The 22,490-nt window shown below is 39.4% G+C and overlaps 1 protein-coding gene across 1 annotated transcript in view; it reads right to left on the bottom strand.

Annotated features, from left to right (window-relative positions):
• kiaa1549lb (KIAA1549-like b) overlaps positions 1-22,490 on the bottom strand; it is a 63,834-nt gene that overhangs the window by 19,459 nt on the left and 21,885 nt on the right. Inside the window, exons 2-8 of the mRNA XM_062428165.1 lie at positions 17,688-18,062; positions 13,912-14,397; positions 13,642-13,757; positions 9,202-9,421; positions 8,780-8,913; positions 7,895-8,063; positions 1,963-2,022 (exon numbers count right to left, since the gene is read on the bottom strand). Of these exons, the coding sequence (XP_062284149.1) occupies positions 1,963-2,022; positions 7,895-8,063; positions 8,780-8,913; positions 9,202-9,421; positions 13,642-13,757; positions 13,912-14,397; positions 17,688-18,062 (1,560 nt within the window). The remainder of the gene's footprint in view (positions 1-1,962; positions 2,023-7,894; positions 8,064-8,779; positions 8,914-9,201; positions 9,422-13,641; positions 13,758-13,911; positions 14,398-17,687; positions 18,063-22,490) is intronic.

Here is a 22,490-nt window from a genome sequence, read left to right as displayed (position 1 = left end):
GGATGTGCAGCAGGTTAGGGTGATAAAGGATAGATATGGAAATGTGCTGACCAATGAGGAGAGTGTGTTGAGTTAGTCCACACTTTTATTACTTCTATGCTGGATTATTGCAATTCATTATTATTAGTCTTCCCTTACAAGTCTAAAGACTCTCAAGCTGGTCCAGAATGCCTAACTAGAAAAAAAGATCATATTTCTCTCATATTAGCTTCTCTGCACTGGCTCCCTGTGAAATCCAGAATATAATTTAAAATCCATCTCACCTATAAGCCCTCAATAATATGGCACTATCATATCTTAAGGAGCTCATAGTAACGTATTACCTTACTAGAACTCTGTGCTCCCAGTTTGCAGGCTTATTTGTGGTTCCTAGACTCTCCATAAGTAGATTGGCAGGCAGAGCCCTCAGCTATCAGGCTCAGGTACTGTAGAACCATCTTCCAGTTTGGGTGTGCGCGACACCCTCTCTACATTTAAGCGTAGGCTTAAAACTTTCCTTTCCTCTCTGATCAGTCTTGGATCATCCCATAGTTATGTTGCTATAGGCCTAGACTGCTGGGGGCACTCCCCATAATGCATTGAGCTCCTCTCTCCATGTGTACACATTCATGTCCTATTAATGCATGTTACTAACTTGATATTTTCCCCACAGTCTGTTTGAAACTTCTCCCCACTAAAGGGGAGTTTTTCCTTGTTGCTGTTGTCAATTGCTGGCTAATTGGGGAATGTTGGGTGTCTGTAAATTGAAGAGTATGGCCTAGACCTGCTCTATGTGAAAAGTGTCCTAAGATTACACTTGCTGTTTTTTGGCACAATATAAATAAAAGTGAACTGACTTGACATAAAATCTGTTCCATGATATCAAGGTTCAAAAAGCAATAATTCTGGTACATGGTGTTCAGTGTCTGTAAATCCCATTATAGAGGGGATGACCTTGAATTCATTTGACCTGTCATCGCAGTAAGTGCAAGGCCCATTCATTACATTGTGGGCGCCCTTGAACACTGTTTTGTATATGTAGCCATTCATAAAGCCAGCAGAGCAAATAATCAATAATCCAATCCAACTCATTACTTAGTATTAGTTAGTTATTACTAGGATAGTGTGCAGTCTGTCATCTATCTCTAAGTTTCTAATAATAATAATAATAATAATAATAATAATGACAATACTGATAATAACCACTCGACCACCAGGACCACCCTGGTGGTCGAGTGGTTAGAGCGCATGCCATGTAATCGCAGCGTCCCCGGTTCGAATATGGCCAGGGACCTATGCTGCAGGTCATTCCCCTCTCTCTCTCTCTCTCTCTCTCTCTCTCTCCCTGTTTCCTGTTGGCCTCTCTGCCAGTTACTACATAAATAAAGGCAAAAAAGCAACAAAAAAAACATTTTATTTATAAAGCACTTTACATTTGCAAAGCAAAATGCTTAGCTTTTAATGGAAACTTAAATACACTCAATAATGTGTTTTGCCTCTTGTTCCTACAGTTGAACATTTGAGCTTCACTGTGCAGTACGATGTGTGCACAAAAGGCTGTTTTCACATCCAACTACTGAAAGTGGAACGTTTCACTGTGCTCACTGAAAATCCAACTTTAAGGGGTGGCCAACAAGCATAATTTGAGACATCACAACTAGTTTGGAAGCCAATCCTGGTCCAGTATTTAATATAAACAAGTGTGATGTGGAAACTTGAAGCCTCCCGTACACATACATACAATCACATACTATACATCCTGTTCTGGTTGTTTGTGTATCATGAAGTAGCAAAGACAGTTGTCCAGTCGGTATCCTGTCAGTATCTTAAAAATGCATGCACTACAGCATGTTATGTTTCTATATTATAATGGATTCATTCTGCAACATAACACATACACAGTATGTTATCCTAAAATAAGTGACAGTTTTTCATGTTCAGTGGAAAGATGTGAAACCTGTGTGTTCAATGTGACACCCTTACCTGTAATAACCCAGAAGTCTCTGGTAGCGACTGAGGTGTTCAGATTGTGATACTCCAGTGCTGCAAGGACATAAAAACACAATCATTCCCCATTCTCGTGACAAACTATCATAATTAAAAGCATCAAAGCATCATCATGAATTTAAAAATATTATTTAGTATTTCATATCTAATCCTTTTCTCTGCAACTGCATCAATGAGAACATTTTTGGTAATGCTTTATTTTATGCTAATCCTAATTTCCTCAGAATTTTCTGTGCAATTTGCAGGTGTTCCACAGTTAATATTTAAGGCATTTTACAGAGAGGGTGGTGCAATTCGGTACAAATTATGAGAAAAACAGAAAAAGTGTGAAGTTGGTTTAAGTGACAGTTCATTACATTTGGATTTATATTCATTTAAACAAAATCTTAATCAATCAGATTCTTAACTATTCTTTAACTGACATAAAATACTAAGATTTTAGCATGTAGTTTTGTGTGTGAAACAATATATTAGCATATTAGGTTGTTTCTTAAAAACTAACTAATAAGCATTTCCTATTCACTTCCAAATTACACAACCCTTTCAAAGAAATGTCCAAAGAACAGTTACACAGCAGCTAATTTTAGGAAATTATTTTAAATATATATATATATATTATTTGATACACAGAAATACACACTGACAATATTTTTTTTTGCAAATTAACAAATACTGTTTGAAATTCTTAGAATTTGTACCAAATTTCACCACCGTCTCTCTGTAAAATGTCCAATAAATGAACTGTTTAATACCTGCAAATTACTGAGGAAATTAGGTAAATACAATGTGTTTGAAGATTTTATTTTACAGGAGAAAAAAAATTGATTGTATTAAAACAGATTATAAAATTAAAAGGTAAAATTGACATATATTACAGAAAAAGACAAATGGTAGATTTTTGACAATTTGAAAAAGCAAGGTAAAGTTAAATCTAAATAAATACATGATTATCTAAACCTGGCCTCTCATTCACATAAGGCTTCTACCTGCTTCTGTTGTCATTTAAGCTATAGTGGACAAAGCATTATTTAACGATTTAGAATTAAAAACATTTTCTTAAAAGTAATAATCATGAAGAACTTATTTTCACTGCAATTATCATTCCAACAAGTGGTGACAGCTATTATTTGAGGCATCAGTGCTTGTAAATGTGGGCAAAATGTGTAAAAGCTCTGAAACCTTTAAGTGAAGAGGGGAAGATGTTACGGTTTCCTGCATTTTGTGTGGCAAAAATCTTAGTTGAAATCCTTATTATCACCACATGTCAGACAAATGCAGCAGCAGGGAGAGCTTTAAGTTGCCTGAGCTCTGGCTGTCTCTGTGTTCTCTTACATGTATTTCCTGCCTGATTAAGCTCTTGTGCTGGAAGCTGGTAGAGTGTTTTGGGGGGAATGCTGTATCACTGGCCTGTGAAAGCAGTCTCGCTACAGAAATGTACAATCAGGCATGACAGAAAGAGGAGAGGGAGGTGTAGGGAAAGGAGGGTGGGAGAGGAACAGTACGGGCTTTAACATTGTTAATGGGGAGGGCTGCAGGGCTGCCGGCAAAATCAGTTCAACACTGTCTATAAGTTTAAATCATGTGGAATATTAATCGGTGAAGAGGTTTCACATGAGTTTCCACTGCTGTGTGATGAGAGCCTGGAGGACACAGACTGAGGAGCATGTTTAAGTCTTTTCTTGGAAAAACAAAAAAAAATCATATTTCGAAATTAGCAATTTGGTTTGAACTTATGATTGTTGTGTTCTTAAAGAGAAATTTTGCAAACAGCCTCTCTCAAATTTCACCTGAGAGAAATTGCTGAGGAGCAGAGGGGGACTGAAAGAGCTGAACGCAGCAGTCCAGCCAACATAAGCGCCACAGAAACGACGGAGTGCTTGGCGCTACAAACAGGCACTCCGGAGTGGTGTGAGATCCTGGGCCTTTTCTGTCATAGCAGAGCCCCAAGGTGGTATGAGAATCCCCCACTGTTAATTATTTACTGTGATAACTGGCTTTGAAGTGAGGAGGCAGCCGCTGCCAGCATATGCTCACGCCTCCTGTGAACAGTGTAATGTCACTAATGGCGAGGGTACAAAACAAACAGAGCAAAATCACTGTCACTCACTCTCTCACTCTTCCTTTTGTCCTCTTGTCTTACTGGGTTTTCCTCTATGTCAGTTTCTATTCCCTCTGAGTCCCTCCTTGGTATCTAGTTGCCCTCTCTCCTTCTTTTCTCCCTAACCAAATCATCCCGCCTGTGGGTAGCTTCACTTTCTAATGTAATTCAATCACAACACAAAGTGAGCTTTAATTGAATGCTCACTAGCAAATATTCTATTCATCTTGATCTAAGCACTGTGTAAACCACAACTGCCAGCTGTCTGCGCAACAGTCCCACTGGTGATGCATCTCAATTCAGGGGCTGCATCCTTCAAAGTTTAGATTTTAAAACAGAAAATGTCAAACAAGTTGACAAAATGTCCTGTTCCAAAGACCCCTCCGAATGTGGTCGAAATATGAAAACTTCTTTCAGCCAATCTGTTTGAAGTAATTTCTAAAGTCCTCAGTATAACTTAATCCATTGCAGGAAAATCTGTTGTTTAATGTGTATTCATGCATCCCTCATCAACTCATAAAGGGAAATATCAGGCAACTGTGTCATATGTACCACTTGGTTTGGGTGGTCAAGAATGACTGGTAAATACATGACCTGATCTGGATCAATGAAAAAACCATGGGTAGTCTGTCATGAAAGTCACTATTTGTTCTACTTGCTGGCTATGTTAATCTCAGGCCCTAAACACGAGTGTAAATTACTGCATATGGATATGGTTGACCATTCATTTCTACCGTAAAGTGGGGGTTAAATTACTACTGTTATTTATCATTTTGTCAGCTATAAAAAAATATATCAAATTGAGCAGAATACACTGTTAAATTTGGTCTTTGTGAGGCTAGATGTCTCAATAAGGAACGAAGCACAGTTTCAGCCTCACTTTCAGGACCTGCAAAGAGTACACTTTTGTTGGTTGGGCACTTAAAAGCATTCAGAATTGGGGAACAGTTTATTGTATGTCTTTCTAGAACAGTATTTAACTGAACATGATCTCTTGGTTCTTAGTTCTGCTAAATATAATTCAGTCATTTACACTGTGGGAGGATTGAGTGCACACTGTGGTTCAGGACAAGAGAACAGGAAGGTAAAAACGTAGTTATGATTATCTTATAAACAGCTGAAAATAAGTATCGTTGTGTTTTCATTAACTTAGAATGAACCCTTTATATCTAGATAGGAAGCAGGTCCCCATCCATGTCGGCCGCCATCTTGTACCACCATATTTCTACAATAGTCCAGAATGTACAAACCAAACACTGGTTCTAGAGAGGACCTTTCACATTTTTTGCAAATTTCACAACCAACACAAGTTCTCCTACATGCTTGGAAGGCAGGGGGAGGGGACGGGCATTCAGTTGGTTGCAATCTGCAACCTCACCACTAGATTCCACAAAATCTTACACACTGCTCCTTTAAACCCTGGCTCAGGCATGAATTCTTCTGTGATGCCGAGCATGACCTTGCATTTCCAAAGCTCCATTTTGTCAAACTCACCAATGTCTGGTTAGATACACAAAACTGGATGATGTGCTGTTCCTAGAGGTGGTCCTTAGCCAACTGAATATCAGTCTCTTGATTTCTTAATATTCCAATGTGTCTTTCTTCAGACCTCATTCAGATTGTAAGGCAGAGGTTTGATTATGCAGGATAACTTTGAGCAAGACACTGAAGCCCCTTTTACACATAATGCCTTCATCTTTAGTTGAATTGACTACTGTAATGCACTTTCTACCAGACTCAAACAAATCAGTAAAATAATTACAACTCATTCAGTGTAGCAAACCCATTTTGTTTGTTTGTGCTTGCTGTTTCTCGTTTTGTCCACCAGAGGGCAGCTTGAATTGTTTACAGGTTAATCATTTTTGACATGATTTCTCTAGGTATACATTTCATGATTTGGGTTGCTTCTAAGAAAATGTAATTTCATCGGCTTTTATATGTATATTTTGCCCGTTCTGGAGATTATGGTTCCGTTTTTAAATAGTGACATTTTATTTTGAAGACCATTACTTCCTACTTCCTTCCTGTGTTGTATTGCCGAACAAAACAAAGCCATTTGACTACGGAACGATTGAGCTAAAGGTACAACATTAAAAGTTTAAGGTAAACAAAGGAAAATAAGATAACAAAGCAGAAACGGCAACTTAATGATATAAACATCGAAGGCTGAGTGCATTGGCAACCCCCCGAGGAGGCAAAAGGTTGGTGTGTGTTGTGCTTACAGTGATTATGTGATTGTTAGATGATTTGTGTCGGAAACATGCTAACTCTTTTCCTGCCTGTTAAGTGAATTGGCGGTGTATTGCTTGGTACAATTCTGAGTTGTCTGAGAAAGTACTGTGATCATTAACCATTTATTATGGACAAAAGTGGAAACCAAAATGTGACTGCTTTGTTTTCTTTGCTTTGTCAGTTCTCACGTTGGTTTATGGAGCTGGTTTGTGGAACCGCAATAAATGTGAAAACCATCAGTCGAGTCTCTTACCATCTTTCGGAGGGTATGCTACATTCAGAATTCGGCCACCAGGCTTCTCACTTGAACCAGGAAGAGTGAGCACATTACACCAATTTTAGCTACTCTACACTGGCTCCCAGTTACTATTAGAATTTATTTTACTATTCTTTTAACGGTTTACAAAGCACCAGCCTATATTGCAGAGCTACTAAAACCCTATGTCGTAGCCCGTCCCCTTAGGTCCTCTAACACCCTGCTGTTGCTCTCACAGTATCCCATCCATAAAAACATTGGGTACACAGCTTTTTCTGCCAAAACACCTTAAATCTGGATCACGTTACCAGCCAAAATTAAAGAGGCAATGTGAGTGTACACTTTCAAAACCCAAATCAAAACCTACAGTTTTCAGGCTTCAATTAACTTCCTTCCCAACATTTAAAACGTGCGCATATGAGGAGATTAAATTACTATCAGTCGTAGGAGCTCAGTTCTGTCATCCTATCTTCTGACCTAACTGTGTTGGAGGTCAAGCAAAAATAGTGAAATTCCCCTTCAGGGATCAATAAAGTATCATAAAAATGATATCTCATTAGATCTCAGAGTACTACATCTACCATATTTCCCTCCACTGAGCAACTTACATTACATTCCCCAGTTACACTGGGGATGGAAACAGGCTGCAGAATGGGGATGTACTGGGAGTGCTGTTTAGACTCCTACTGATTCCCTGTCACTCTTCATTTGTTTTTCTCTGAGTATAACTCTAACACAGATGGAGTGCTAGGCCACAGATGCCCTCAAATGATCGAGATGAAAGGCACAGGCTTAGTTGTGTTTTTGCATCAGCTATCTTTAAGTGACTCAATCATTAAAAAACTACTGTGATCGTAAAAGCAGCAGAACAGTCATAAACATCCAATTACAGAGAAACTGGACATCAGCCGGGTATAGCAATTGAATTCCTGTGTTCTACCATTGAATAGGTAAACCTTATGAGGTAGTCCAGTCTATGTGAATGCAGAATGCTCAGAAAACAACCACTTTCACTAAGTTAAAATTAAGTACCATTTCCAAGGATGGACAGGATCTTTCCTTCTACTTGAAAAGTCAATCACAATATCAGACCAACATGCTTTGTGAGACACAGCCTGAAAACTTTATATTGAACCTTTGGTAGGCTTCAACACAAGGAAAAAACTAAGAAAAGAACACCAGTTTTCTTTTTGTTTGATCCAATTTCCATTGGAAGAAACAATAATTACCAAAAGAAAACTACCTCTGGTATTTCTCCGTATACTAGGCTGTTGAATAACTGCTGACAAGAGATGTATTTCTGAATGTAAATTGTGACTTACGCTCAGCAATGACAAGTGGTGGATAGAAGAGGAAGTAGCCCACCAGCTCCGCTGACAGCTGACCAAGGAGGTTTGAGGCAGTGGTACCATTAAGGAAGACAGTCCCATTCTTCACAGTGTAGATCAACGATACAGCGGGAGAGCCTGCTGCCTGGGTGACACTCAGCATCTGGGTGTAGGCCAAGAGAAAGAAGACTGTAGGTATAGTCACATAAAATGCTTGGGATTATATCACTGTAATGTTCAAATCTGAAAGATTAGTACAAATCTTGTAGATTAAATGACTGATAATAGGGAATGAAAAACAAAACATCAATTATTGTGTTGGATCAAAAAATATGAAACTCATCAAGGCGCCAAATGGCTGGCAAGGCATAAATAGAGAGCAGACATATTGTAGCATACATTTTTTAAAACGCATAACCATCAAATTAGCTTTAATATAGGGTGCACTGTAATGTGGCAGCTCATTAAAATGAATACAAACACTGCCTCCCTACACATAATTAATTTGCATCTGATAAATCAGCTCTTATTTGAACAGCCTATGCCTCTTACACCAAGGGACTATCTGCTAAATCATTTTTGATTTGAGTTGAAGTTACATTTATTCTAATATTCCACAAGTTATATTTAGTAAACTATAGTGTACATCATCCATTTTATCTTCTAATTTGGTTGGTGGATGGTCCTTTACACATGGTATTTTTTAATAAAAGGTAAAAATGTAACACCAACTCTCAATGGAGAGTATGATGACCACTGACAGTGACAATGACAATGAATGCTACACACTGCATGTTTCACCTCTAGCATTTCATCAACAGTCACTTTACACCAAAACCTACACACTGTTAGGAGTACACGCCTCTTTCATCACAGTACCTGAGCAGAGAGTCTGCTTTTGATGTTGAGCACTTTGGCCTGTGCTTCAGAAAACACCTTCTCAAGCCTCTGCTCCATCATTTGAGAGAATCGACAAGAACGTGGATCATCACCTGCCCCCACAAACTGCAAAACTGGAGCAGAAATTTGAGATGAGCTCAGAAAACTGTAAACTGACAAAAGGGTACGAATTCAGATAGCAAACTTGTGCTATATTCTAAATTAAAGTCTGACTTAACAATGCAATATTGTTATTTCTGCTTCTGATGTGGATTCACAAGATTTATTCATTTATTTATTTATTTTTTACTTCTCAGACCTAGTTTCTGCTGAAAGTGCTCACAACAGGAACACATAATATTAAGTCTCAAGCTCATCTCTGACTTATTTTTTTCTTTTATCCTCATTGAACACTTGCTGACCTGTTTTCAGCTGGAAGCCAGGGGCTGGGCTGGGTCTCCATAATGCAGCTGGGAGGGGCAGGGCTGTTACCATGGGGAGGTACTGTCGTAGGTCTGCAATCAGCTTATCACGGCCATAGGAGCCCAAACCATCTAGCACCACAGAAGGGGGGTAAACCATGTCCCCTCCAGTCACATGATAAGCCACCGTCATGTTAGGAGAACCAAAAACAGTCTCGACCTGAGAGAGCAAAGTGAAACACATTGGTAATGGTATTTTCTTCCATCATTTAGCCCATTAATTGCACTATTGCTGGGTGATATTAGTCAAAGTTTATATCGCAATATACTATACATGTTTTATGTTTTTTCTGCTAATTTCTGACTACAGGACTTTATTCTTTCTTTTTTTTACTCATTTTTGTGATTGAAGCTTGTCCACAATTGGAACAGAATATGTAGTCTTATACAGCAATTTAGGGGCATTTATTACACTGATGATTAAATCTCATTAACAAGCACCTACTCATTAAGGTGACAAGAAAAGGTTCAGATAAGAATACGAAAATGCTCTTGCTTGAGGCAAATTGTAAGGTAATGTGGTCATGGGCAGAACAGTTTTGATGGTTCTTTACCTACTTCAAGCAAGTTTTTATTATTACCACACTGAAATTAAAATAAAAGAACCACTGCATTAAAGGTAGGCTATAAAATATCTTATGTATCCTTCAGGAAAGGGTAGGCAGTATTTAAAAAAATGTTTGCGGTTTGTGAGCTAAAACATACAAAACCACCAACATGGTCCCTCAAGATCAGTATGTACTGTCAATCAGTCATATTAGCCAGCAAACTGAGTGGCAAGATATTGAACCGTATTGGATTGCTGGAGCACACTAGAGTGCATTCCAACTGATCACTAATGAGAGCATGAGGAACAGGGCAAAGATGATTATGGAATACAGATATGTGCTGAAAACCAGGAGGGAGTGAATGGTTGCTCAGGAAGAGAGAAGAGAATAAAGATGAGGAAGCCATGGGAGAGACTGTTAAATAAGGTATTTGGGACAAAGAGACCTATGTTCCACCCAAAGAGGCAAGGTATCACTGCATTCTCATTCTCAGTCAGGAAACACAGGTGAAATGTGTCCTTGGTATCTATATGTCATGACATGAGTTTGACATTTTTTGGTGAACTGTGCTTACACAAAAACCAGAAAGGGAATGATGATAGTAAAACACAATTGTGTTTGTGAGAGAGGTAAAACCACTCAGGTCTGCCATCTAAACCCATCTGAACGCTCGTTGACAGGGAGATCCACTGGCCAAAATACTGAAAGCCTACAGTCTCTATAGCAGAGAGTCACCACTCTGCCACCTCACAATTCAGCCTTGTTATGAGCTCTACAGGCTTCACCCATGTGAAGGTGTTATTAAGAGATTGTATTTCGAGCAAACCAGAGATTGGTAACACACCCACTGAATTGATCTCAAAGAGCGTGAACAACTGCCAGCAGATTAACCCAACAGTTGTTTTGACATTCAAAGAAGTTTCCAGTCACTGGAGAGCTCTAACTACATGACACAAAAATAGCTCAGTTTTATATTTTTAATGGCTCAAAATTGTTTTAGTCCAGCGGGTTGAATTCTATTTCTCATCATCTTTTTAGCATCAGCACGTTGCTCTCCTCCCAACCAGTTATAACCTATAATTAAACACAGGAGCAATTTCCCTTGCCAACAGCCTGCTTCTCATTGGATGAGAGCAGTGCTACTAAAAGGAACCCAAGCAATGTTGAAATGGGTGACAGGAGTGCAGTGAAGCAAGACACCTTTAGAGACTACAGAGAGAGAGAGAGAGAGAGAGAGAGAGAGAGAGAGAGAGAGAGAGAGAGAGAGAGAAAGAGAAAGAGAAAGAGAAAGAGAAAGAGAAAGAGAGAGAGAAAGAGAAAGAGAAAGAGAAAGAGAAAGAGAAAGAGAAAGAGAGAAGGAGAACATGTGAGAGCATTGACCTTCACATGAACAGGACGAATATGCAGGCCTCACTCTCAATTACCTGATACTTCCACATTGAGAAATCCAACACTCATTTTCTGTGGATTGCAGATATACATGAAAACACACACACACACACACACACACACACACACACACACGCACACACACCAAATTTCCTGGAGACGTATCCTAACCGTCACAACTTGCCTAACTGGACACAGCTTTTGTTCCCAATTGGACAAGCCGTCCCTAGTTAACTGTCCCAAAGTCTGAAATGTATCCCCAAAAGTAGCCTTTGACAGTCCACAGAGAAAAATTGAGCTCTAAAGGCACTTTAACCCACTGGAGACTAGGAGGTCATACAGGAAAGATACATCACATTGCTGCTTCATTTATTTTAAGTCTCAGTCTGGTTTTTACAAATGAATTCAATTCTAGCCATTACCTTTTCTAACATGTTAAGTGTACAACAGTAGACAGACACTAACCTACCAACTAGCTAACCTTATTCCCTCAATGATTGCTTTCTCTCACACAGACTCAAACATGCATTGAATTTCTACTTGTGTTTTAGTGTAGCTTCTCCCTGCCAAGAGGTGCTCCTGATAAAAAAAAGTCATGCTGAGCTAAGGTATGAGAGGCTTATTGGAGGCAGAGAATGGTTTTGGCACAGTGGAAACCATGATTGGTTCTACAAATGGCTAATCCACAGACACAAAAATCATTGTATGTACCCTGGATCTGTTTGTATCTTTATTGCAGAGACAAATATGAGACTGGTTTCCCTCTGAGTTTTTGTGAAACCAAATCTGGGGTACTCACTGCTATGGTAAGACTGATGAATGTTCTTTTGGGTGATTTGAGGATAAATTCAATAGACAATGGCTGCTGACTTGTAAATATGAGAGAAATAGAGCAACACTTCTGATTTACAGCACTGCTACAGTCTCTATCTACATCTTGTTTTAGTGTTAGTACTGTTACTCAAATATGTGACATCACCCACAGCCTTCTGGGACACATTCAGTCAACCTAATTTCTATATTAGTCCTCATCTCTTCTCACATAGCCTACCTAAGGGTTCTTGGTTTAAGTGTCTAATTCACTTCACGCTAATTAATCTCCAGATTTGTGGTAAGAAAACAACAAGGAACCATTTACTGTTGACTAATGTTAAGAGATTATTTGATGATTTAATGTCCAATATTTGAATTCTATGATAAACCTCACATAACATGAAAACCCAAATTGGGAGTTTAACATTAATCTGTTCATTCAGTTTAGAGAGACTCACATGAAAAAAAATAGGAAAGAATATTACTTCACTCCTGCAAACTGCACCAAAATATTAGCATCAGACATTCAGTCTGAACAATACTTCTTTCCATCTGTTAGAACCTTTAATGTTTTCTAAAAACAAGACTGACATAAACTTTTCATTCAGAATTAATTTAATTAATTTAAAATGTATTTTTGTAGTAATTGGGATTCTAGCTCTACTTTAGGCGGCAGGGGTTGTTGATCATTTGCAGTTTACTTGTCACAGCTGTTCAGCACATGTCTGTGTGGAGTTTTGAGGCTGGTTGATGCTGTAGAGATAAAAACAGCACTGCGGAGTCCATACATTTCCAATTACAGTCCCGTATGAAAAGATACTACTCTATGTACACTATGTATAAACCAGAGATGCTACTATAAGAGCCTGTATACACTTTAGAATGCATCTTGGGCAATCGGATCACACATTGACAGCGCTAAATACAACTATGAACAACCACCAAGAGGCCTTTTGATCTGATCACTTACACCACTTGCTGAAGTTGTCTGGGACACATTTAACCATCAATATTTTGTAGTGTAAATGTTAATATGTCCTTATGTGTCCCCAATAAGTACATAACAGGAGAATACATCATCACTGCAGGATGTGAAGATTGTTTGGGTGATCCAAAACAACTTTGTCCTGCCAATCTCAACAGTTGGAATAGCCGCATATGTATATTAGTTCTTAAAACATTTTTGTTTACTTAGCTAGCCCATGTAAAAAAAAATGCTGGCACTTGTCTGCCAACAGACTGATGTAATAACTGTGCGAAGGGCCTTCTGACCTTCTAGCGAAAGTGATGTAGGCAGTAACAAAATCTGAACACAAATGGTCAGCCAGACACCTTGGTGATGCATCATAGAGACAGGTGTGAACAGCAAACACAATTTAAGACCAAGTGTAAATAGCCTCTAATTCTGCCAAAAAATAAGAATAACCCCTCCAGCTTTGAGTCAGTTGAGTGATCTTTACAGTGTCAGTTGTCACAGGTGAGTACTACTTACCTTTTTTTTTAGGTTTACAAAAAAGTTAAAAATGTAATAAGCCCATATTCATGGGAGAAAGTATATATCAATTAGTTTGAAACAGCTATATTTGCTGGTTAAATAACAACGACTAATAACAATAACTAATAATCTGACCTGTGCCTGGACTGAACTATCATTCAGAGCTTTTCGGAGGCCTTGACTTAATCCCCTGCGCAGATTCTGTCTCTGGATGCTGTCCAGTCTGTTCCTTCTCACATAGATAGAGACAACTATGAGAGATGCAGATACAAACAGACAAGCAGAGGGTGAAACAAAGACAGAAGCAGAGACAAAATACGTCAGAGCAGTATAATAATTGCACAATTAAAAAAATACTCCAGGAAAACATAATTGTTGCTGTTTATCAAGACCTTTATCATTTACCTGTTCGCACCCACATTCTCTCTGTAATGTTGCACTGTTGTGGTGGAGCTTCCGTGGTGGTGGTGAAAGGGGAGATAAAGATGGTGGTGGCCCCCCTGGATGGTGTCATCCTCTGGACAGGTGGTGTGAGCGTTCGCCTGCTAATTGGAGCCCTAACAGTTGTGGTGGTGGTTCTCCTGGTCGCAGGTGCAGGCTGTGGTGTGGTTGTAGTAGTTGACTGCGTGGTGACTCTTAAGGAAGGGATGGTAATGGTGGGGTTTTTAGATTCAGTGGTTGAAGCTAGAGTCGTGGTGGTAAGCTTCACAGAGGCTGTTGTGGTGTCCTGTCGAGGGGTCAGAGGTGATACCTGAGATGTCCTCTCGGTGGGCCCAGCAGAAAGATCAGTTCTGGCTGATTGAGAGGGGGCTAGACTGGCCTCTTTTTCTTTGGGGAGAGTAGGTGCAACTGCTCTGGGTGTTTCAGCAGTTAAATCATCCCACCCCGCCTCTGTAAGGAAAAAAAACGTCACTTCCTGTGAGCGATCAGAATCTATGGATGAGATCAGACTGGATGATGGAGTGACAGATAATGATGGAGTGACAGATAATGATGCAGTGCCTTGGTGCATTGCAGGTTTTGTTGACTGTATTACACCAGCTGAATTTACTTTTGATTATGACAATGATGATGAAGTGGTGAGGTTCATTTGCAACTGAGAAGCTGTGAAACCACTAAATAATGACAGTGAAGTCTCTGATGAAGACGATGATGGCAAAGGCTCTGTTGGTGAGATTAACCCTTTATGTTTTAAATCAATTGTGTTGTCAGTATCAGACAAAGTGGGCAGGGGACTGTTTGGAAGTATGAAAGCTGTATCAAATACAGATTTGGGAAAGTCAGAAGCTTCTGGAGGGGAGCTCAGCTTGTTCCTATACACCAACGCAAACGTTGTGGCTTGTGAAGATTTTACAGAGTCACTACTTGTGTATGAGAGGGGCACAAAACCCTTTGCACCCCAAGCTGATGGAGCAGTTGTTACAGTCACTTGCTGAGACACACTGACAGCCAAAACAGATCTGAGATTAGCAGTGGACAAATCCAGACCCTGTTCTTTAGATTTTAAAGTGCTTTTTACATATGTTAGAGAGGCATAATCGCCACCAAAGTGTTCTGTCTCCAATGGCTGAAATGAATATGGATCATTGGCTACTACCACAGTTGGATCAGTTAAATTCAATATATCCATATTTGGCTGTTGTCCATCTTCCAGCCTTGGATGCCCATATAATGGTCCGTCTGCTTGTAAATTGACATTCGCCCTACCAAACCCAGTCGATGTGTTTTCTGATTCAAAGGATCTGCTTCGTAAAGGCTCAGGCTTGGTGACTTTCAACCTTGTATGTGGCACTATTAGTTTTGTGCAAAAGCTGTAAATAGCACTAAACGTCTTGTCACTGGAATTAGCAGTTGTTGCAGAGGAAGTGGTGGAGGGCATGGTTGTTTGTCTGCCTAAATGAAAATTAGATTTATCAATGCTAAGGCTGGTCATTGGTCCCTTAGAGCGAGAAGAAAAGTTTGTCCTCTGTGTTTGGATGATTTCTGACCATGACGAAGGAAAAGGCTGCTCATTACAGCCCGTGAGTGTCACATCCTCTTTACGAGAGAGACTTTTAAGTGTTTCTAATGCAGCCCCAAAAGTTACTGGGGAATAGGGGATTTTAGCAGAAGATCCTTTGCTGGAACCTTCAGAGCCATTATTTAGCATAAAAACATCTTTTGTAGACATGAAAGATGGAAACTGGCCTGGTGAAACACCTTTCCTGTAAAATTCAGCACCTCTAATGATAGTAGAGTCTTCATTTCCATTAAATAAACGAGACACTGAACTATTTGTAGTGTATCTATGTAAACTCATAGTGGGCCTGTTTTCGTGTGTCCTGTGATCATTGGACACAGTTGATGTTTTTTTAATGTCACCTGCACTCATTTTCCCCTCAACAGTTGAAAATATGCTGTGACTTCCTCTCTCTGATTTTATGATATGGGCAGAGACTTCAGATGATTTATTGGGTGGCAGAGTTAGACCTGAGGTTGTATACAATTTATGTGGAAAGGGAAGGCCAGGTGTTGTTTGAAAAGGTCTTTGTGAGGGGATCAGTTGTGATGATGATGGAACGTTGAGTTGGTCAGATAAATTAACTTTACTGCTGACAGACAGACCAATGTTATCATCAGTGTTGTTGCGGTTTGGGCCATGGCTTGGAAACAAGGGCAATAAGTATGCAGGGCGAGTGGGGTGTGAAAGACTTTCATGCATGGTTTTATAGGTCATATCATTTGCAAACTCCACTGGCAATGCTGAACTAGAAAGAGACATCCTACTGTTGGAGGAAAATATCATTTTTGGTATTGGCCATTCTTTGAGCTTCTGAGTTACACTCTCGGGAGACCCTGTTTGTTCCTGCACATTTATGACTTCAATACTCTGGAAATGAAGTGAATCCGACTCAGATATCGAGGAGTTTGTTACTGTTCTCTTAATCAAACTTAGAATTGAACCAGTGGTGGACTCAGGTCTTGGCTGTACGAGTGAAAGTGAATTATTTCTGTAAGCTTGAAAGGAAACAGACGTGAGCTCTGCTCTTGCTATCTCTCCCTGGTTGTAATTTATATTGATAGCAGGAACTCTGGGGCTGCCTTGACCTGCTGCCATCAGTAAATCACCAGGATTAGATGCATGCTCGAGGACATCATGTCAGAGTAGAAAGGTGTTAGCTTCGTGATTGCAGTTTCAGAGAGAGATGTTTTACCTGGTGGACTCTCAGAGGAAACTGTAAAAAGTGATCCTGGTGATGCAGAAGGTTTTACAACATGAGAATGAAGAGATGACATGATTGCATCTCCAGCATTTTTGTGAACCAAAGTCTGAATGCCTACCCCTATCTTGTCTTTTTTCCCTGCATATGTTGTTCGATTCAGTATCTGCTCTGTGACATGACTAGAAAATGAATAGCCTTCAGGATGAGTAGACAGCAGTGCTGATATGGGATTTTTTGAAACTCCCTGCTGCCTTTGAACAGCTTGACTCTCTTGATTGGAGAGAAATGAGGTCCTCATTTCACGATTATTGGCCGAATGCAAGTTCATACCTGGATTATGAGCTTGAGTAGCTCCATGTCAAATATTTAAAAGAATCAATCCATTGTTTGAGGTAAAGTATGATGAATATGTGCCATTTGCTGGTGTCTTGATCACATTTGTGCTTCAAATCCCAATGTGTGTTCCACTCACTCCATGGATTTTATCTGCTGATGAATAAAATAAGTATTGTGTCACTTTATTGCTCTTTTCAATGCTGGTTTTACTTGTCACTATTTCATGTAGATGAAAGAGTGACAGTGCAGTTGTGCTTTGCGATGCCTGTGTAGCAGCTGGTAGATTAACAGCTGAATGAGCAGTGGATTGTGCAGCAGTAAAACTTTCTGTACAACCCAGAGATACTGCTGGTGCTAATGTTGCTGTTTCTCTCTGAGGGGAAGAATTGGACATAATCCTTCGACCTTGAGATGAAGCTGTTTTATTGCTCCAATGAGTGGAAGATGATAGAGAAAATAGAGACAGTAAGGATGGTAACACAGAGGAAGTGGATGGAGTTGATGAAGACAGTGATGATGATAACAAAGAAGATGATGAAAACGATAAGACATTCCCGGTTCCATCCATCAAGGACACATGTGATGGTCCATCTGCCATGATGAGAGCTTTAGGTGGTATGGTATGTTGGTGAGTGGTCAGACCTGAGCTGTCAGGTTGGTTTCCATTAGCTCCCACAGAAGACAAGGAGGAAGAGGACATCTCTGAGCCCTGGCTGGAACTATGTAAAGGCCATTGGGTGGTGTGGGTCTCGTCCCTGGTGATAGTCGGTGAGGTTCTGCTTTGAGAGAGACTCAATGGATGTTTGACAGTCCCTGCCATGACGGTTAAGACAGACGAAAAGGCAGGCTGGCCTGATAAACCTCCCCCCTCAGACTCAGAGTCACCATCTGAGTGGATGACTGAAAAAGGCACCTCCTCTGCCACCAACATGTTGGCCAATGGATGAGAAGGAGCAGGTGTGACTGTGGGGTCACTTGGTAAAGACGAGGAGCCAGAGGCATCATAGGTGGTTTTCTCTGTTAACAAAACAGAAAGGGAGATGGCAGATTAATACTGATATGCTGTGGGCCACTGAAATGCTCCTACGAAAAACTCAGACATGGAACCTTTGGAAAGGAAAACAAAAACTCAAAAAGAATTTCTGGTGCCATTTTCTTTTAAGGTTTTGTAAGTTGTAAATTAAGGCTTTTTTAAAGCTTCCTCGGTTAGCTGTAGGACATTATTAAGAGCAACCTTTCAGCTGTCAGGTTGTGTAAAAGTCCCTTTGACTGGTGTTAATTCTTTGTAATTGCTCAAACAAGAGAACTGCATGCTCAACTCAAATGTGTTCAGAGTATAATGGGTACCAACTTAAAAGGCACAAGAATAGCAAATTATGTCATCAGCACTTTTAATAATGCACCGCACCAGAACACTTGAAAAAGAAGACACGTTACATGTTACATGGTTCAACTTTATCCCAAATAATTTCAAGATGTAGCCAGACAGTTAAATTCTGGTGGCTCTGGAGTTTGTGGGCTACAGTTCATTTGAGTGGAGGAGATAAGGAGAGCTTCTCCAAAGAGAGGCCTATTGGATACACCAATACAAATGGGTATTTCTGATGTATTTGTATTTTTTATGGGGGTTCTGCTCATGATGATTTTACATAATGTACATATATGCATTTTCTTATTGTTAGTGTGTAAAATAATTGGTCACTTATCTCTTTGAAAAACAGAATGTTATATATTTGTTCTTACAACTTAATTTTTCTTACTAGTATATTTCTTACTATTCTTTGTCTTTTGATGATGTTGTTTGATGATTTGGCAGGTCCCTAGCTGTTGTTTAATAGGCCTCACACCCACATATGTCTCAGAAATGCGGAAGAAAGCCTCGGGCTGAAACACACCCGTTTCCTTCTGCTGCTGTTTGCGAGTGCTGACAAATTCACTTGCTATTTTCAATCCTTTGTATTTGTTCAATAAACATAGGAGATCCATTAATAAATACTTGTACTATTCTCTACCTCTTTATTTAGCCATCAACTGTGCAGTTATAAATGTTAGTAAGTCAATAATAACAGCTATTTACAAGTAGAGCAACGATTAGTTGATTAATTGATCAACAGAAATGTAATGCCAACTATTTTAATAATCGATTAATCAGGACAAAAGAAGACATTTTAGGTTGCATCTTGGGCTTTGGGAAACAGTGATCAACATTTTTCACCATTTTCTGACATTTTATAAACCAAAGACTAATCGATTAGTCATTAAGAGATATCAACAGATTAATCAATAATAAAAAACTTTAGTTGTAGATCTATTTGCAAGAATCCATCAACTCTGTACTTTTTTGTTGGTCTTCTTAATGAGTTAAAGAGCTGACATGTAAAAAATATGAAGCAAGTACAATTCTGTAGAAAGATTAAAACCAGCTAAATTAGTTTTCCACAAACTGGCAACCAAAAATCTGTTCTTAACGACTTATAATTGATCTAAAAAAGCATTAGTCAATGATTAATTAACCATTAACAAAACGATTAGTTACAACTTATAAATCCATTATAAGTTGTCTTTATAAGAAAGTGGTACCAAATCCTTGCTGCCTATAAGCCAAAAAAAGTGTACAAAAGGTCATGTTGATACTCTGGCCCATTAACTGACAGCGTGAAAAATTTGATCGCCTAAGCAGAGTGCATATTGATTCAGCCTGCACGTCAGCACAGAATTACCTTCTCTAAACATGACAGATGGAGCCATTACAAAGAGTCAGGTATGTTACACCATCCTGTAAGAGACCTGAGTCAAACAGTGCACTTTTTTAGTTTACTGGGATTGTCAGGATTAATGTTGATGCAGTTAGATAGTTGTAATACTAAATTGACTTTTAAGTACAATGTTTTAATTGAATATTGTCTGGGTATCATTTTAACCTATGCAACAAGATGAAACCAAACTATGCCAGGTTTGGGGGTCTTTCAAATAGTCTAACAAAACACACCAAGGGCAGACACTTATGTATTCCCAAAGGAGAGAAAAAAGGGACAATCTTCAAAGTGGAACAAATAGAATTATTCAAGAGATGGCAGCCGTGTGCTCAAGCATTGCTAAGATAAAAACACACAATGGACACAATGTTACAATGTGTTCTGCCCTTGCAGAAATTATGGTTCGGTAAAAGACAGAGAGAGGGGGGGGAGAGAGAGAGATGGAGATTTACATTTCAGTACCATGAAGATACTTGAGGTGATTAATGCACCAGGACGGCCAGTGTGGAGTTGTCTCTCATCAATTTGTGTCCTCTTCTCTCCTTTTATTCTTAGCACATCCTCGACACATCCATATAGGGGTCCTTTTATCTATTTACAAAGCTTTGCAGTCCTGTCACATCTCCCACCCCTTCAGCATGTTTCCCCTGCTGAAGTGTATCCAGATAGCACTCACATACAACTCCTTCAGTGTTGGAGGGACACAAGCTGAGTTCAGGTGGACCCTTTTAATGACAGACATGTACCTGGATTGAAAAGGGAGACTCACACATTAGCCTTTCTGCTCATTCTGTTTTCCGATTACTTATGATTGCTTTAACAAATATGAATATAAACTGTGAAATCCAGAGAATTGCCCAGCACATACTTAAAACTACTGAGGCCTTTAAGTCCATGCTTTCTAAATGGCCTACATGATTATTAGCCTAAGGCAGTGCACTCATACAAACAGCCCAGTAAAACTATTGATTTTTTTTTTTCCATCTGTATATATTTGCAGACTGTTAAATTAGAAATATAATAGGATCTAGTACCTATACATCCAGTAAAAGTTCCAGGTCACTAACTCTAAATGTACTCAGAGAATTGGTGTAATGCTTTTCATAATTTGTTTTCACTGGAATAAATCACTGAATTTCATTAACTGCCAACATTCATTCCTTAAACACAGCCCGTTCAGGCTGTATGCATGATCCCACTTAATTCCCATTCTTAAATAAATGACTGATATGGTAAAATGTGATTAGTGAAATTGCTATACTGCATTTTTAATCCATCCTTATAAAACTGATGATGTAAAACAAAGAGTGGTAGGACGGGGAAATATATTTCTGTATTCATAAAAGGGCTCTGAGATAACCAAGGATATGTGACCTTTTTCAAGGCCACCAAGAGGTCACTCAGTCAAAGCATCTGATCATCAAAATGAAAGAGAACTTCCTGGCCCCCCTTGTCCTGCTTTAGCACGCCCAGTGGAGACATGAATTTGGGTTAGTGGGACGGACGCCAGTCCTAGCGGAGGTGTGGGGTCCACCTGTGGTTTGCCACCTGCTCTGATAGAGCTGAGCATATGGAAGGATTTTAACACTGGACTAGAGAGGAAAAGGTGTGCAGATTAAAGGAGAGAGAGAGAAACAGGGAGAGAGAGTGATGAGAAAGGGTGGGCTAGGAGGTGTGGAAAAGGAAATGGCATAGATCTATGAAGACAAGAGAAATAAGAGCAGCAGTCGGGTAAAGAGTGGTACAAGAAAAAGAAAAGGATTGAATTTGAGGTCACTTTGGAAGGAAATTGCAGTGAAATATCTGCAAGCTTCCCTCTGGAAAACATGATAACAGGATGATAAAGTCTCTGATTTTAATTAGAAAAGTGTTAAAACTTGTAGTCAATGGACAAAAAAATAAATCAGAAATTCATTAGAAATTGTATTGATTAATACTTTAGGTCAGACATTTATGAAGCAAAATGCACATCCTTCGGTTTTGGACTAATGGTCAGACAAAACATGGTATTTTAAGATATAAATGTCCAAAAAAATGATTCACAACACACACAGAACATTTCCATGTAAAGAGGTGCAGCCATAAAAACACTGACTCTTAAATATTTCACTTAGTGCAAACATCATTTTCCAACTTTAAAGCAACTTGAGGGGACCTAAACAGGGAAAACTGGAGTTTAAGGGGATTAAAATAATTAAGCATCTATGATCAATAAAATGTTTGGTTTCAGTATACTTCTTTAGTCGACCAAAGAGCTACAAGATTTTCACTTCTCTGAAACCTTCTGCAACCAGCGCATGCAAATTGCAGACCTCATTTCCACAGCTTTCCCCCCCTCTGCAGCCAGCACTATCTTTGAGCTGCCAGGACGCAGACATGACACTGCTGGGGCTCCTGCTGCTCCACTCATATTGTACACTGCTTCTTCTATTGCTTTGAGCTGTTTTTGTTCTGTTATGTGCAGAAAATGGTAAACAAGAGAGTACAATTCAATAGTGAGGTGGATGGGACCCTGGGAGCAGAGAAATACATTTTAGAAGCTTGGTCAATTGCTTCTGAGGAAGTGCCTCAGATGCCCCCACTATTTTTTGACTGTTTATTGAAGGCAGAGACATAGCATTGCTTTGAGCTGCTGTGCTATTAAAAATATTTGAATAGCGATGTGGAGGGAAGTCTGGAAGGAGAGCAT

This window comes from Scomber scombrus, chromosome 1 (genome assembly GCF_963691925.1).
Source record: "Scomber scombrus chromosome 1, fScoSco1.1, whole genome shotgun sequence".
NCBI classification, from domain to species: domain Eukaryota; kingdom Metazoa; phylum Chordata; class Actinopteri; order Scombriformes; family Scombridae; genus Scomber; species Scomber scombrus.
Note: the sequence above shows the minus strand (reverse complement) of the source record. Positions and strands in the feature narration are given on the sequence as shown.